The 18,282-nt window shown below is 39.1% G+C and overlaps 1 protein-coding gene across 2 annotated transcripts in view; it reads right to left on the bottom strand.

The window, feature by feature from the left end:
- The window catches only part of UST (uronyl 2-sulfotransferase), a 175,357-nt gene that overhangs the window by 117,334 nt on the left and 39,741 nt on the right, over positions 1-18,282 (bottom strand). For both annotated transcript variants that reach the window (XM_032102171.1, XM_032102172.1), the window contains exon 2: positions 1,105-1,148. In XM_032102171.1, coding sequence (XP_031958062.1) covers positions 1,105-1,148 — 44 coding nt within the window. The remainder of the gene's footprint in view (positions 1-1,104; positions 1,149-18,282) is intronic.

Below are 18,282 nucleotides of genomic sequence, written 5' to 3'. Positions count from 1 at the left end.
ATCAAATGTACATCATTTCTCCAAGTGAGCTGTCTGAATTTTAACAGTGTACAAATACCCATATATCAGCTGAAAATAGCAGATGTCATTGCACAGCTAAAAGGTGAAGAAACCCAGATTCCTGTCTGTTTTCATTGATAACTAAGCTAAGCGGAATTGCTTTCCACATTATCGTCCTTCTGCTGACTGAAAGCCAACTGTTTCACTACACTGGTACACACTGTGGTTGATCATTTCGACTCAAGGCCTGCTGGCTCATGATGTGACTTCATGGTCAGGTGAACAGCGATGAAGGAGGGCTACCCACCAGAGGTGGTGTTCACATCCACCCCATCTCTTACTACTCACACTCACCTGCTGCACTAGCATCTATGGTGGGCCACATCAGTGAAATAATCTGTCCTTTTGCACAGTACATGTCTGTACTGTGCAAAAGGAGCTATAATAGGCTGGAAAGACAGGTAAAATATAGTATCAAATCATGTTTCAGAGAACAAACCAACACAGGGTAGAACAAAGGAGAACAAAACAGGAAAGCCTAAGGGTCTGCTTCCACTTTTTTCCTCTTGAAGAAACTATCACTATGCCCTTCCTAACCTGAAATGTCATCAGGTGCCATGGTGATGTGAGGGAAAAGCTTATGCAGCACAGTCATATATGATAGGAACAGTGAACCTTATTCCTAAAAAAGGGCTCATTACTCAGATTCATTACATTTTTCCTACTGACTTGCTTCAAGTATTGTGTTCATAGCAGCACCCATGTTCCAGGAACTGCTGCCAGACAAAGGCCACCTTCATCTGCTGGATTAGCTCTAACTGCAGTGTCTTGGTTTTTTACACAAAAGTGCTGACAGACAAAACCACTAAAACCCTGCCTACCCTTGACTCAATGACAAAAATTCCATCAGCCTAATCACAATGAGTTTTAACCCAAGTTACTTACAAACACCTGAAAACACTTGGGGTGGAAAATGTCAGAAAGGCCACGTGCTGTTGATGTAAACTCAGCAGAGTTGCTTGGCATACAAGTAGACATAAAATACGTTAAAAACAAAAGCCAAAAAAGTAAGGATAAAGCAAACACAAAATAACAGCAGCTTACCTTTTGAGGTGGTGGTCCGTGGTCATCCAAATAAGTGGAATTTCCTACAAAAAGAAGAAGGATGGAGATAAACAAAAGCCATCCAATGCAACTTCCAAACTTTCCAATTCATGGAACCAGTACACCTCTATCCCACTGGTTTTGTGGTGCCAAATAATTCAAGGAAAATAAATTCCCTCAGCTTTAATTTTTGATTAAAAAAGTAATTTATTTTGACTACATTTGTAATACAAGATTAGATGCACACTGTCATCTTACCAAAAAAATTATATGGCCCAAGGCAGTTTTAATTAATCAATCAATTATTATTCAATCATTTGTATGACAAAAAATTGCCAGGTGCATCCTTGTACATGTTAAGCAAGTAAGCACAGTTAACTGGAAAAAAGTTTTCTTAAATAATCAAGTATCAAAGGCCTTTATCAGATTTTGGTCTGATGGAACTGACAAGCATTCATTTCTCTCTCTTCTAACTGTTTTTCCAACCTCCAAGCTACTTTTTTGTTCTCAAACAGTACTGACTGAATGGGAGTTGTATTCTGATGTAATTGCACCTGCCTTTTCAAGATTCTCTTTTAATTCAGACAAAAAGCTTCAGGGAAAAAAAAAGCTTCTAAACAAGTCCACCCTTCTTAGTAAGCTACAATAGAAAAAGGCAACAATTTCAGACTTTTTACCCATTCCTTACAAACACACACCAACACATAAAATACACACTCCCTCACACACATAGACCGTCTTCCCTGTAACTGCCCTTCCCGAACCCTTCTCCTGAAGTATTAATCACATGCTTTCCCAACATCTTCCAGCAGATGATGAAACCTTGCAGCACGCCTAAAAGTTCCCCTTGGGCCACACATACCTCTCCTCTCAGTCATCCTCCTACCAAAGACAGCAAAAATACCTCTGCTCTAACCTTACATCAGTATGAAGTAAGAGAGTAATTTTTACAGGTGCTTACTAGACATCCAAAAGTTACACAGAAGAGGACTTTAAAAAGCTTGTCCTGCTCATGAGCATCTCTGCTCCTGGGGTGTTGAATAGGCAAAAAACCACAAGCTAGTGGAATACAGCATCATTTCAGAACCAAAGGACTTTTTGCTTGACAATCTAGCCAAACCCCTTGTTTTTCCAAGTGCCAAAAAATGCCCCCAGAGGTTTCTGGATCCAGGAGGCAGGAAGGAGATGTTTGTGTGTGTGTTATGGCTACAGAACAAGGAAGTGAAACTTTAGTGTGGAATATTCAATAGCACCCACACCAGTGCTGGGAGTTGTTTTCAGCAGGAAAAGCAGGTAGCTGGAAGTGGAAGGGCCCCCATTCCCTTGCCCGACTCTTGGGGGAGGTAGCTGCCACCTGGACCACACCATCTTGGGGGGAGAGAGCCTGCCAGCCACCACTGCTGCCACAGCATGATGAATTTCTTTGTACAACAAAAAGTTGAGATTACCTCTCAGAAATATTTTGCTTTCTGTTTTTCCTCTTGTTTTCTGGCATATGTTATAAAGTACTGAAAACTTCAGTCAGAAGGCTTCCAACTCATCTAAAGGGAAGTCCCAATACCCCAAACACACTCTTTTACGTTGACCTTGGAAGAGTCTGAGCAACTACAAAAGCCCAAACAGTAACTTTTTGATGGTCATTTGAAATCACAAATCATCTTCTGACGCATACCAGAAACTATCTCTCTGTACATTTGACACAAATACCCACCCTTTGAACAATCCAGTTACTTAATTTAATGCCATAGATAATATGGCTGATGCCCTACATTCAGGATAATTTCTTTATTCATTCCTCTGACATGATTCTAATTGCCAGGGAAGAAATTCAGCTCCCAGACTACTGACAGAGATGGCAGTCTGGTTTTCTGTTAGAGTAGCTACTCCACACACAGTGACATGGACTTGAAAATAAGCATTTCTCCTCTCAGTTAATCTGGGAGGAGAGCAAGGAAAACTTCTCATTCAGGATTTACCTGAATCCTGTAGAGTCAGGCTCTTACTAGTTCATAGCAGCTTCCTCCTCTTTGCAATTAGGCGAGCAGAAAGACACTGTTGTTGATAAAAACATTTCTGATAGTTTTCTCATTGTGTCAGGAAAATTGTTTGATTTTGATACATAACAAAGTGATGCTCGTTGTCTAAACAAGTTAACACACTTGAGAAGTCAAACATTAGATGAAAACTACTAATTTTTTTTTTTAAATTAGCAAAACTTTAGGTTTTGTAATTGGTATTAAAGTGGTTACAGGAGTAACAATTTTTTCCTTGTCTCCCCAAAATATATGCAATTTATGCTTACCAAAATAAAAGGAATATTAACTACATATGTATTAACCACCTTTGCCAATCACATATCACAGCCAATTTTGCAGTAGAGAAGGACTTGAATTACCAGTCAAGAGCTTACACAGCATCTTATAGAGCAGCATCAAGAGTGTCAGAGTTATATTACAGAAATATTTTTGAGGTATTCCTTAAAGTCAGAGAGCTTATAACTAATTCACCTCTCTGTATCAGTAATCTATGTTCTTAGTATGAAGACTGCATTTTCCTTCCTTGGAAATTTTTTAATGATCAAAATTACATGAAAATATCTCTAGCTTTGAACATACAACCTGCAGATTTGATTTCTGTAATCAAAATGTTGGTTTTTTCACAGCGCAGTCTAGTTACTACTGTATCCACTTAAAAGACAAGAGTACAATTATGAGTCATTTTATAAAGGTTTTTTTCATGGCAGTTGTTTGCTCAAATTCAGAAGCTGTAAACTGATAGAAATGAATTGCCAGGCAAACACAAGTGAAGAAGGAAACAGATTTGAAACCTGGTCAGAATAACTCACAATGAGCAGAGGATGCAAAAGCTGCAGACAGTCTCCACACCTTTACACTGCCCCAAACTCCATGTGCAGAGCTAGCTCCTCCTTCTGCTCCTCAAGCGCACAAACCAGAGTCAATCTTGGCGTCCACGGCTCACCACATCAATTTAACAGTCTGAATTCTTTTGGGTTCAAGTTTTAAATGAGAATTTGTTTTCAGTAATAAAAGCAAAACTTTTTGCTGCACATTTCATACACACTAAAATAACTCCACAAATCCAGCTGCAATGGAGTGCAGCAGAAGCCTGTGAGGTACACCAGCCAGCTCAACCCCATGAAGCCCAGCATGTGCCCTCGCTGACCATCGCATTATAGGTCTTGGCTTGCTTCCATTCTGTCAGCAAAACAGGGGCCACACTACAGGAGCCTTCATGAATGCAGAAATATAATGAAAAATGTGCACCTATGCAAAAGGCCTGAAGGAAAGATGATGACTTTAACACAAGAGGCCACGAAAATCTTACTAAGTATGACTCCCAAGCTGGGTACTTACAAGTTTTACAAACCTAAAACAGGGCACCACTTCTACACATAGGGCCACTTTTCACACAATCCATATCAGATTAGGTTAGTTTAAAAACAATTCAGCATTATAAAAATTGCAACCATGGAAGCATACAAGGTAAAGCCAATCTATGAACCACCAGCTACTAACAGCTGATGTAGTAGGAGAGCTGCACAGTAAAAATCAGAGACTTAGGAACAGATACCAAAAGCACCAAAGGTACATAACCTCAACTGTTTATTGCAATTGCATTAACAAGCTTATCTAAGATGGAGAACATTATCATGCAGCTTTTATATGCTATGGCACAGACAACATGTGTTTGATGTTACTAAGTGCCACAAGAAGAGAAGAGGCTTTCTGCGGTGGAAATGATAAAGTCATAGAAGAGAGAGTCGTGCTTCCTCATTAGGCATCTTGTCCATTGCCCCAAAGCAACCTATGGCATTAAATTATTAGGATGACTTCTCTCAAGTCCTTTAATAAAGCTTATTAAAGACATTATTACTCTTGTCTGCTGACCAACAAGATTATTCTAGATTTTTTTTTTCCTGGAGAGGAGTATTTACTCTTCAAAAAGGAAATTTTCTGCCTTCTAGAAGAAGTCTTTTGTAGACTTCTGAAAGTCTAAGGCATTAGAAACAAGTCAGACAAAATAATCAAGTCTCAAAACAAGTGGTATTATGCATTCCATAAACATGCTCCACAGCACACTTGGGCTGGCTGAACACGTCTCCTCCAGACTCTGCCAGAGATTAAAAAAACCCCATCAGCTTTATTATAGAAAATGGTGAATACATGGAGGCCGTCCAAATTTTTCCATAATTTACTATCCTTGAGGTTAAGTGAAGCAGCTGTATGCAAAATCTTTGGGGAAACCTTGTGGTTACGTTCCTTTTTTCTTGGAATCACTGAAGTGTGGGGGTTTTGTTTGAAGCAAGCCAAGTTTAAACAGAGATAGATGGTCAGTCAACCAGGATTAAGGACAAATACTGCTGTGTACAGTTCAGAACTACAGATAACAAAATAACTGCAATTCTGGAAAAAAACCTTTCCAAAAAATGACTGAGGAGTACAGGAATAGGAAGTAAATGGACTTACGTGTGAACTGAAGACTCTTTGATAGTAACTGAAATAGCATAACTCTACTCGAACAATTCTGATATCCCATGGAAAGAATTGTGTAAAGATAGGGAGAGAAAGCCAACACTGAAAATGTGGAGTTTGGACTATTTTTCTGGAGCAGGGTTTTACCTTGTAGGGAGTCACAAGCAGCAGTCTAAGGGAGCTGGGACCCAGCTAATGACAAAACTAATTTGTCTTGTAAAAATCCTTCTTTGTTCTTTTCACTTGGCCACCACCTCACACTTCCAGGCACCAATACAGCCTCTACTGGCAAACAATCCCTTAGACCCTCTGATGTTTAAAGGAAAGGAACAATTTAACAGTTGTCTGAGGAGTCTTCTGGTCTGGAAATCAGACTTTGAAGAAGAATTTCCCCACCAAGCACCTCTAATCATTAAGAGCTGCACCTTCAAAATAAACTGAAGTGCCAGTAAGTTATTAGAAGAGGATAAACTCTGCTCTGTTTCCTTTGTTATTTTTTTCCCTCCCAGTTATGCAGTGGACATGCTTAGAAATTTCATAGATGTTTACACATCTGAAATAATATGATTTTCTTGGTCATCATATCATCACATCTTGGAGCCCTTTGTGGTCCAAAGGCAGGAAAAGGGTTAGGAACTACAACTTGAAAACTAGCAGACTAGCAAAATGATGTTTGCCCACAGCTCAAATCTAACTTAAAAGGAAAATCCCTGCTATTCCTGAGGTCAGCACAGTCACACCAGCTTTCACACAGGAAAGTTTTTCCAGGGGTGTACACAGAACGTTAACACAGCAAAACAGCAAAACCCCACTGACCAATCTGCTCTAGAATACAGAGTGACTTATTGCTGTTTCTTACATCATATGTAAAAAGCTGTGTACCTACAATTGGTTTCCTCTGTGCAAGACTAACATCCTATCAAAATTTTCATTTCTGACCACAAAAAAAAGGAAAATAAACTTTATTTTTTAAAAACATTCCTCAATGGATTTTTTTTTCTTCCTTTCTTACCTTTAAAATAATTTTAGTTACTCTTAGTTTTTAAAATCATAAATGCAATAAAACCCCCACTACCACAAACCAACCTACAGGCAAAAAACGAAACCAAACCAGCACCAAACCCACACATTCAATTCATTCTACATCACTGCACACAATGAAGGAAAAAAGATGGAACATGACAAAAATACCTATTTTGCTTTATTACCCAGTGAACGGAACCCTAGAAACTTCATCATGATATAATTGAGATTTGTTTACCTACAAGTTTCATAGTTCTAACACAATTAGGAGAGAAAGTGGCACATTCAAGGAGAGTTTTTGAAAACTTACTGGCAATTCTGCATATGCATTATATATGGAAGTACCACTGATACGAATACAGATACGAAGGGTTTGAATAACAGGAGGTTCTAAACCAACGCAGAATATAATATACATCAGATGGCCCTCCTCTTGCAAAGAGAGGAGACTGCAGAAGGCAAACTACTCCAAAATCACAGATCCACTCTGAATTGTGAGCATTTTAAAATGTATAGAGAGGTGTTTCATTTAATTGTTTTGTTAATAAACTGCTTTACTAATACTGGGGGAAGGGAGAGGGGAAAAAAATTAACATTAAATAAAGAAATAAAACTAGCCCCAACAGGTACTTTCCCGCACACAAAGGAAAAGCACATATACAGCTCTTTTGAGACACTGTAGAGAAAACCTACCAAAAAAAATAAGGTGCCATTAAGCCAAACTTTAATTCCTTTTGCTATGAAAACAAAGACTGTGATCTATCTTTGTGGCCAGGCAGCTCTTTACTAAATGCACTTTAAAGACCTATTAACCTGTTGTTAACTTCACTCCAGTTTTCAGATGGTTCTTAAATTCAGCATTCTGGTATCACGTAGCAAGTGGACACAGATTAAATATGGTGTCCTTTTCTTTCCTCCTCAAAGATTTTTATCTTACCTTCTGTCAAAAAGCGTGCCAAATATTTTGTAATGACTTCTATTCTTAATTTCCTCAGCAAGACTTACCTTAACAAAATGCAGAGTCAGTTCTATAAATACACACAGCTGTTCCTGAGGAAAAAAAAAACTCTCAAGATGTGTGGTCAAGTTATACCTACAGCTAGGCAGCTACCAACAAACCTGTTCAAAATTTAAAGGGGCAAGTTGGGAAAAGCTCACAGTTCAACAGCTGAACTGCCACCCACCGAATAACACAGACAAACGCTTGTCTCTGACTTCATTTCTTAACTGGATAACATGAGAATAATGGTGAACACTGTATCAAATTATCATGGCTGAATACAAAAATGAACAGAATAGCACAGAAACTAGCAAATCAGAGAGTAGTTAGAAACACCTGATAGTTGGAAATGAGCTTGACTCCATGACATCCAGGTAGCATACTTGGGAATCCGCCTGTGGAAGGCTGCAGTAACAACTGCGTCTGAGAATTAACAGGGAATGAATGAGTGAAAATACAGCTGAAAGAAAATTCTCTGACAGTAGCTATCAAAACCCAGCACTTTTAAACTGGAAACAGAAAAATGTTGCAACAATCAGGGGATGAGGACTGGACAGCACTGGAGATAACCAAGAGGAAATAATCAAGCATATGCCAGGAATATCACACTGCTTGAGAACCAAGAGGCAAATTAATCCAAGTCTTATTCCAGTAATATTTCTTTTTAATGATTACCTCATTTTTTTTTATTTTTAATCAGGCAAATTTCCCTTAGGTACTGTTCTGGATCCTACCACTCAATATTCTCATTCATTACTTGAAAGATGCATTAAAGAGTACCGGTATCAAATTTGATAACAATACCAACTGAAGGGACTTAAAATCTGCTGAAACTCTGAAGAGAACAGGAAGATACTGATCAGTTAAAGAAATTGTCTGAAAATGCAAGATACAATCCAGTAAAAACAAGCATACAAATTTCAATATGGATAAAGGCAACATCTTCATAAAAGCAGAATGGAAACAAAGTGGAAACTGCAGAAAAGAGCCATGATGGGAGGTGAAAACCAGTTCCCTCCCTTTGCATCTCTTTTAGCACTCTGTGAAAGCTTTTCAGGAGGATCATTCCACTCCAGCTGAATGTACAGAGACAGCTTCATTAGCTTGGCAAGAAGTTTAAACTGGTTGTCACATGAAGAAACTTTTTAACACTTAGGATTACTCCATTTTCCCCTTTTCCTCCTAAGTGAGAGAAAACTGCAAGAGTATTTGCAAGCCATTGGACTTCTTCAGAGAAAACTTTTTTTCTCCTCTACCCTGCAGAACGCATAATGCAGAGGAAGAAACTCTACGGGAGTGATGGTGACGGAGCCATGACACTTTCCCTTTCAATGCACACTGCCACACAGGGAACAGCACAGCCAACGCAGGAGACTTCCCTCCCTCCGTGCAGCTGAAGTACAGGACTGCAGCTCCACAGATGAACCTTGTCTTTACAAAGCTCCCCTTACCAAAGTGAAGACAGTGAGGCTGAGGGATGGACAAAGGACATAATGATGAAGCTTCAATGAAGACCTTGTCAAGTGCAAGGCCTCTTAGTCTCACTTCACTCTGCCATTCAGGCTACAAACTCCAGGGAATCTGTATCTAACCAGACACCTTCTCAGATGATACCAGTCTCAAGTTTCCTGTTACATCAGTGACAGACATCAGCTCTACTCTTTCACATGATGTTTTTCCAGAGACAAGGGTTTTATTATTTAATCTTAACCCAACTTGCAAGCTTTATTCCTGTCTGCTGCATTTATGCAGATATATTTCTCTCTTTTTCCCCTGCACAGGCAATCTTGGCAAACAGCAAGTCAATGAATTCTGGAAAACACCCAGCTGGCAAGTCACCAGTTATTCAAGGAAGACTTTTATTACTATTATTAGTATTATTAAGTACTACACTGCAAATACTATCCAGAAGGAGTTGTTTGTTGGGCGTTTGGTTTGAAGTTCCTGTCCCTGGAGGCACATTTCCGAGAAGCTGCCTAGGTCTGTGGTCTGACCCCAGCGGCACCTTCCTAGCAGAGAAAAAATGAACATGCTTCACAGAAAATTGGTCACATACATCTCTAAAGAATTATTCATATTTTTATTGTGCTGAAGCCAAATGAGTTTTCCTTGCATGTGCTTTTCACAACATCTGAGTCATATGGTTGCTATGATTTTGTCTCACTTCTTTACAGAGGCAGCTGCATTTAGGATAATGGACCCCCCATATGAGGTAGTCTGCAAGATCGAGCTGTAAGTCTGTTTTCCACTTTCTCCATAGTTCAGGTTTTCTTAGTATTGGATCTCAAAAAATAGAAATGAAAATTTTAAAAAGGAACCTTTTTACAAGTCTGTGTCATTTTCCTCTTTACCAATTTTTTGTGCCCCAGGAGAATCACTGTAAAACTCTTCCCTATACTTCTACGAAAAGCAAGAGCACTCTATGTAAGAAGCAGCTATCTTTGTATTGCTTTCTTTTCTCAATATACAATTGAAAAGGAATTACAAGCTGTTTAACCATTATTAGCTTCCCATCCTCCAAGGTCTTAACAGACACAAAACTGGAAGTAGCATTTCTTGCCAAGTTTGTTAGAAGCCTGTAACTGCAAAACGGACCATGTAAGTAGGTCAGATAAGGAACATACTGTACCTAAATGAGCTATTTCTTCTTTATGACATTAACTTAAAATTTTATTAATCTGTACTACAAAAAATACTACAGCTTCAGATGGCTTTCAAGACTTCAACATGATTTAATAGAAATATTTTCCATTACTATAAATCCTTTGGCCAAACTGCTCATTTTTCACACTATCCAGCTTCTCTTCGTGAAGACATTTTAACTCCTCTCTACCCCAGTCTCAAAGAGATGGATTTGAGTGACACAAAGACTTCTCAGTGCAGGAGTTTTGTATTTTAAGAACTTCTATATAGAAACTGCATGTTCAAAAACAAGAGCCAAGTTTTAGCAAACACAGAGCATTGCACTAGATTTAAACCTGCCTTTCTATTTCAGCATCCTTTCATCTTCTGCAACTGTAAAAGTACAGGATTAACCCCATTCCTGTCATTCTGAACCCTTGCAATACGTAACTTCTACTTCAGACTTCAGCCTTTACTGAGAAAAGTATAATGGAATAGATAACTTGAAAGTCAGCATTTCTGAAAGTATTTTCTTCCTCTACAAAGCACTGCAAGTGTCTAGCACAAGCCTTATGATTCCTAGAAATATTACTTTTTCTGCCTTTTGCCTCATTTCTCATGATCTTAAATAAGATTTGTACCTATTTTTGTATGGGTGCGTGATTTGTTAGATTGATTCGTAAACATTCAGTAGGATGCCCTACAAAAAAAAAAGAATGCATTGTTATAAAAACTTTGCTCTTCAAAATCTAATGCTCTTCTAATCTAATTACTGAAGCCGAGGACCCACAATGCATACACCAGGCTTACCTGTGTGAAAGACACTACACAGCCCTCATGAGCTTCCTCAACTCAAACACATCCAGCAGTAAAAACAAACGTACCAATTTGAAACAGCAAAAATTTGGCTATCAGTTTTTTGATAAGCATTTTGTATGCTTTCAATTTTCAAAAGTTTGAGTGAAAATATTTGGAAGACAAGTTTTCAGATGTGTTGATAAATTCTTGCTGCCTTAAGCTCTCCAATGACTAAAACAGTGTCCTGAAAGTGTCAGCAATGGCAGATTCTGCATTAACATCTTTATGTGGAAAAGGTTAACTACACTGTAGCAGTGCCATACAACCACTGAAGCAGACCAAGTGTCAACAGCCTCAGCAGAACTCTTCAAACTGGCATTATTTCTCTCGTGCTCCCTACTTGTCCCAGAAATACTTGCACTTTATGTATCTACTAACCTAACTCAAAAAAAGCAAGGAGCTCAAACTTGACGAAGGTAACTAAGAGGGTCGTAAATACATTTTGACTCACTGGGATAACTGTTTACTTAGGACTGCTCTTAGATGCTTTGACCGCACTCACGAACTCTGAGTTGCAAACATTCACTACTGGTAACAATTACCTAGGCGTGCTCTTTCTTTTTATATCATTTTCCTGTGTTTTATTTAGCTTGGAGAACCACATCAGGATGTCACCACTAAGATGTGGTAGTTTAATAGATCTCTAACTGCCACTCACCAGCCCTCCTGCAGACAATGTTTCTTACAAGGGACATCTTAAAATATATGAAAAACATCTGTGCCATGTAGACTATGACGATATAGCAGCCATTATCTAAATTCAAATTCTCAATGTGCATGCGGATTAAGGTAATTTTTTACTACATCTACATATAACTAAATATATATTTATTTATATAAGCAACAACCACTGCTTTGCTTCAGTGGTTGGGAGATTTCTACACAACATTAAATAAGTTGTTTCAAAAGTTATAACAAAGATATTCACCTTGTCACACGCTACAGACCAGTATAAATTAGATGTACTATATTATGTATGATGGTGTAACATTTTTAGGATGTGCTTGTCAACCTTCTGTTCAAGAGTAAAAACGATTTTCTAATGCCAGAGCTTTACGATAATGCTTTAAACTTTTGCTGAAAGGTAAGAATAGGCTTCTTGTTCTAATCATACAGCAGGCAGAGTGGTGTTATTCTACATTTCACAGGGTGATTTCAGCAGCAGTATTTCATTTCTACAAATTTCCATTGAGTTTGGCTGAGACAGAGAGTAAAGAAATTGCAGCATACTGAAATCAACATTCAGACATACATGAAAAATGCAATTCTTTGTCCTTTATTCTGCATTAGTCTACATTTCTCAGAAAGATGACATTATCAAAAAAGATAGAGAAATCTACCCAGAGAAATCTAATCTAGAGAGTTGTTTATATTGTTTTACATCAAAAAAAAGCTGAAGACCCTCCAGAGCTAAGCCAGACTACTGTTCAATGCTATCTGTCAACAGCAACCGTGGTACCAGGAAAAGGTCATAATTAACTATTATTTATATAGTATGTGTTTATAATATTAACCATTAAATGAGTTCTTCTCTTTTATACCCAAGAATGCAAGAAGAACACAAAAAAAAATCTTACACAAATGTAACACATAAGAAGTACCCTCTCCCCTATTAAAAAGTTAAAGAGTTGTGATTTTCTGTACATTAGAAGCTTACATACTAATTACATACAGATCAGTTTACTCTTGCAAGTTATGCATTTCCTTAAGTAAAAACGTTCTTACATGGCAAGAACATCCAGATCTCACTCACTAATTTTCTTATGGCTTTGTCTTTCTTCACATGGGATTTCAGTCCCTTTACAAATGAGGTTCTCCACGTACTTCTGTAATTGGTAACAAGTAATTCTGGAGCTAAATTATTGAGTTCCCTAGGCAACAACAGATTGCAAAACTCACTTCTCTTAAGTGAGCCCTATCTAGGATGCAGTCTTCACACAGGAAATGTATTCACATAAGCACTACAGAAACAAAATCAAATCTCACTCCATTTATTCAAGTGTTCACTGCTCACAGGTTTTGTTTGGTGGGGTTTTTTTTGGTTGTTTACGGGGTTCTTTGTTGGTCTGGGTTTTTTTAATGCTTGTGTCTTAAAGCCAGGTACTTAAAAATTAAGGAACCTAGCATCTTCAGACATAGAAACAATGGTCTACAGTGTAAAAATCATCAGGATAGACAAACAGCTATGGGGATGGTGCCTGCAGTATTGAAATAAGTTATTCATGGAGAATTTAACACTTCTGTAAATTATCCTGACCTCTGATCCAAAGATAGAGGGTACTTTCTGAAGAATACGGAACTCTCCCCTTTGAATGGACTCCCGTGGGAAAGAGATTCTTTTCCAAAAAACCACTCAAAAATCACTTTAATGCCAAGACCAAATTTGCTTCAATCTGATCACAACCTACACACTTGAAAGGAGCACAAGCAGGGGACTGCAGTGCCATGGCAATTTGCTACCCTGAGAAGAACATGAAATAACCTTTCAGCAAAGTTGCAGCAGTTTGCTCTGGGCTTCCGTGTCTTTTGGCCTGACAACGCTCTAGGCTTTGGGACACGTGTCAGGACTTTTGTGGCGTTATTTTCCTCTTCAGACCTCAAAAATTCATCTCAGACTTCCTACCACAAGTCATTTTGTTCCAAGTCTTGACATCCGTATGGATCTGCTATCGGCAGCTCTCATGCTATGGTCAGCCAGTGTCAGCTCCTCAGCTCCCCTAACTCCAAACAAAATACAGCTGTGAAAATACCTCCTCTCTGCTGCCACTGCAGCTTCACACAAGCTGTTTAAGAGGTCTCCACTGTTTTCTTCTCGTTTCCCAAAGCAGTTTTCACTGTATTACATTATTTAACAATCAAGAGTCTTCCAGAATTTATTTTTGACAAACTCTAAGAAACGATGCAATTCCACTAGCTGCCTTCTCAAAAATAGTACATTATTTTTTAATCAAATTGAAACAAACACATAAGAAAAAAGAAAACCCAGCCCTAGGCATTTTTCTCACGCTGAAAATATACCAGCCTAAATTATTGAAAATTAGGAAGCTGAAAATGGGACCTTGAGAAGGTAAAACTGAGGTAGAAGACAAAATGCCATGGCACTGGGATTGCCAATACTTATTTCAGAAGGCACCAGTATATTTACTCAGGCTGAGATGTGAGTTCACAGCCAAGGCACAAGCAGTAAAGTGCTTCAAATGACTTGACTGGGCCCAGAGTTCCTACTCCCATGCCAGGCAGCTTTCCTCCCTTCTTTGCAATCCTCCCTTAAATAAGACAAAACAGTGTCATCACCTCAAACATCTCTAATAACAATTTTGTCTTCAGAGTCATCCTTAAATACAAATCATTGTTGACATATTTTGCAAGAGTAATAAAAGTGAACCGTTATAAAAGCCCTGTGATGGGTTACTTTAATACAACAGCTCCTGGAAAGCCGTGAGAGGAACTAATATTTTAAAATAAGGTCTACACCAGCAACACTTGCAGGACTGAGCCTTAAGATTAGCACCTCTTTGGAAAGAGGATACAGCCTTCTGACATGCTCATGTAGGGCCCAGCACTCACTAACTTCACTATTAACTAAAACACATCAAGTTTCCAACATCCCTACAAGTTTACTATTCATTTATTTAAGCCCAGGACTTCATAAACTCTTACACTTTTGACTCTTTCGTTGGCATGTAAAGAAGCAATGCATTTAGCTCCTAAGAAGCCCTGCAATATACTGCCATTTTAGATCATGGAAACTTTAAAGAAAGAGGCATAAATAGAGTGCCATCAGCTGGAACATGCATCAAGTGAGCACAAACAGGATTTTGCATAGGCAGCTATATGAGGCATATATAAAACTACACAATTTTACAGCAAGACAGAGAATCCTACATACCACCCACCCCAAGTGGAAACCAGGGTGGTTGTGTTGCTTTTGTGTCCTTTTTAAAACAAATGGCCTGGTACACGAATCACAGCATGAAACCAGTGCACACATACCATCACCCCACTCTCCTCAATAACACCAGAAAGTTTAGAGCTTGACAACTGTCCTGGGGTGACGTAATGAAGCCGCTTTATTCCTTACCCACCCGCTCATTGCCCAAGGATGCTGTGCCTTTAGGATGGACCCGGGGGCGGGGCCGGAGCCAGGGCCCGAGGGGGCGGTTGAACGGTTCAGCCCAAGGGCTTCAGGCTCCGGGCAGGGCTCGGGAGGGAGCGCGCCGGGAGCGCTGTGCTGCTTTTTGGTTTCCTTTGGGTTCCAGCTAGCTGGGAAAAGGTTCTGTTGGGGTTTTTTCTTGTTCTTTTTTCCCTTTCCTTCCCCTTGCCTCACTGCCTCCCTTCCCTCCTCGCTGGTCCGGGGAGCCTGTGGGGTGGCCCCGGCTGGTCTGAGCCTGCGTGTCTCTGGGAATTCCTCTCTGGGAATTTGTTTTATTTTGAGGGTTTTTTATCCTGTTCTACCCTGTTTTGTTTGTGTGTTAATAAACAGTTTGTTTTTTTCCACTTTCACTTGTTGTGACCCACTTGTCTTACTGGTAGAGGAAAAGGGGGAGGCCCTTTTGCCTTCAGAGGAGACACTCATCCTGGAGTGCTTCCTCCTGAAGTTTTGTCTCCAAAACCGAGACTACAGCAGAAATAGGAAGACCAGTTTTGTGCTCATATATCCTTTCTGGTTTCGGTTTGTTCATTGTTTTTCTATCTCACCCACTATTTCAGAAGTGTGTCTTTATTGTAATGGAATCATATTCTACATACAATCTTGACAGGAAGAAAAGCAACTTTGCACTTAATTCATCATGTCATATTAAGCTACTACATTTCTGCTTGGCCTGGGAAGGATGCCAACAGGCTAAGCATACTCCTGCCACCTTCAGTTAAGGAAAAAATTTCAGGGTCTTATGCTTTTTTCTGCACTCAACAAACCATAGCTTTGATGATATTCTCCCTTTTTATAGTGCAGCTGAATGACAGGATCCATTTTCACCATGTATTCTCATGGCACTCGCTGAATGCTTAGCCAAATTTTAAGTACCATGCCTGAAAACTATTAACTAACAGAAGTCATCCCTTATGAATTCCCTAAGAGAAGAAAAAAATAAACAAGCAGAAAGATGGATATCAGCACCTCATCACCAACATTGCAAAGTCTCAGTTCTATGCTGCATCGTTCTGGGCTACTGCAGGTACACAGACCCCAGGAAAAGCTCAGACCCCATGCAAAATGCCAGCCTTATTCAAGGGATCAGACTATGCCCTCAAGCTCTTCCACCATCACTGCTGAATCTGGGAGTGCTACCAGCAACAAACAGCAGGACAACTTCCTTTAAGTTAAATGTCTACAGAGTCTGAGACAGTGTTCACAACTGCCAATGTCCACAGCTCCCAGGAGTCACAAGTCTTGGTTTAGACTGCAGAATCAAAGAACAATTTTGGCTGGAAGAGACCTCTAAGATCATTAAGTCTAGCCATTAACTCAATACTGCCAAGTACACCACTGAACCATGCCCCTAAATACCACATCTACATATCTTCTAAATACCTCCAGGGATGGTGACTCAACCAGCCTGTTGTAATGCTACTGGTTCCAGTGGAGAAATTTTTTCTAATATCCAATCTAAAGCTCCCCTAGCACAATTTAAGGCCACTTCCTCTTGTTCTATTGCTTGTTACTTAGAAGAGATGTACCCCCAGCTTGCTACAACCTTCTTTCATGTGGTTTTAGAGTGATATGGTCACTTCTGAGTCTCCTTTTCTACAAGCTAAACACTGCCAGTTTCCTTAGATGCTCCTCAGGACTTTTTCTCCAAACTTTACACCAGGTTTGTTCATTTTCTCTGGATGTGTAATTTGGACACATTTAAATGTCAAGACATTCAAAGCCAACAAGAAAAAGGACAGTGCACATCAGTGCCAAGAAATGTGGAGCGAAACATTACAGCATCAGGTAGATCCCTTTCCTCTTTTAGCACAAATGAGCTACAAAACAAATATTAAGATGAACAGTGGCTAAAAAGTTTTTGGACTTCCATAGCTGTTTCTCCAAGTTGTAGATTCAACAGAGCCAACCCTATTCATTGGCCAACACTGGTACCATTGCTGGGGCTAAGGCAGATGATGCACCAGAAGCAAATAGGTTCATCACATCAGATAATGGTGCTCTAGCCACAAACTACAAAAACCCCCAAAAAACAACATCCACAACCCAGAAACAAAAAACTAATGAAAACCACCATTTACCTAGGTATTTATTCCTGATGCTAATTTCTCAGCCATTCTGCAGAACAGATATACTCAAATTGTCACAACCCAAACAAACATTCAGAGTAATTTCTGCTGGAAGCCAGGGCCGAAATCATTGGAAACTTTCAGCTACTTAAGTTTGGTTACACAGAATAGTTTCTCCTCTGAAGGAAAGAGGGATTTCCTGCACAGACCTGAGCTCTTACAAGGTGGACTTTTCTGACACTTTACTTTTCGTGCAATATTCTGACAATGTTAACACAAAAATATTAATACAAAAATAAGGCAGTCAAGGCACCCTTTCCAAAGCAGGTATACATCTGTAAATGTACAACACACAAATAAAAAACAACTCTCAAGTTCCAAGAACTTTAACATGTTTGTAATACTTTATACAATATTGCTAGTCAGCAATTAATTCGCCCAGACAGAACAGGACAGCAATGTATGTCAGTAGAAGTTAGGGAAGGCTGGGAAATGTGATTTCATAGCACAACTAAAATCTAGGAGCAATTTAGTCACTCCAAGATCACAAAGGGGAGAGCAGTTTTACTCCTCCCAGCTGCTGAGCAATATCCTGGAGGAACTATGGTTTCTGTTAAAACGATCACAGAGAAACAGGCATTTTACAATTTCAAAAATTGTTTTCAGTACAGAAGTGAAGGTGGTTAACACTTTTCAGGAAACTCATAAAGGCAGTACAGAAATATCAGAATCCCACTTACGATGTCTTCAGTGATTAGAAGTTTTTTTGCCGTTACAAATGGAAGAGTATCTTCACATCTAGCAACACTGTTTTCACAGAGTTAAAATTAGTCTTTTTTACTTTCTTGCAATCTGGCATGAAATCTAGTTTTCTACTTGACCCCCGTTCTTAGTATGCCATTTAGGACCCAGAACACGATGCAATTTTTGCATTTTAACTATTTTTCTTCAATTATGACAGTT

Source organism: Corvus moneduloides, chromosome 3, assembly GCF_009650955.1.
Source record: "Corvus moneduloides isolate bCorMon1 chromosome 3, bCorMon1.pri, whole genome shotgun sequence".
NCBI classification, from domain to species: Eukaryota; Metazoa; Chordata; class Aves; order Passeriformes; family Corvidae; genus Corvus; species Corvus moneduloides.
This window is presented reverse-complemented; position numbering and strand designations above follow the sequence as displayed.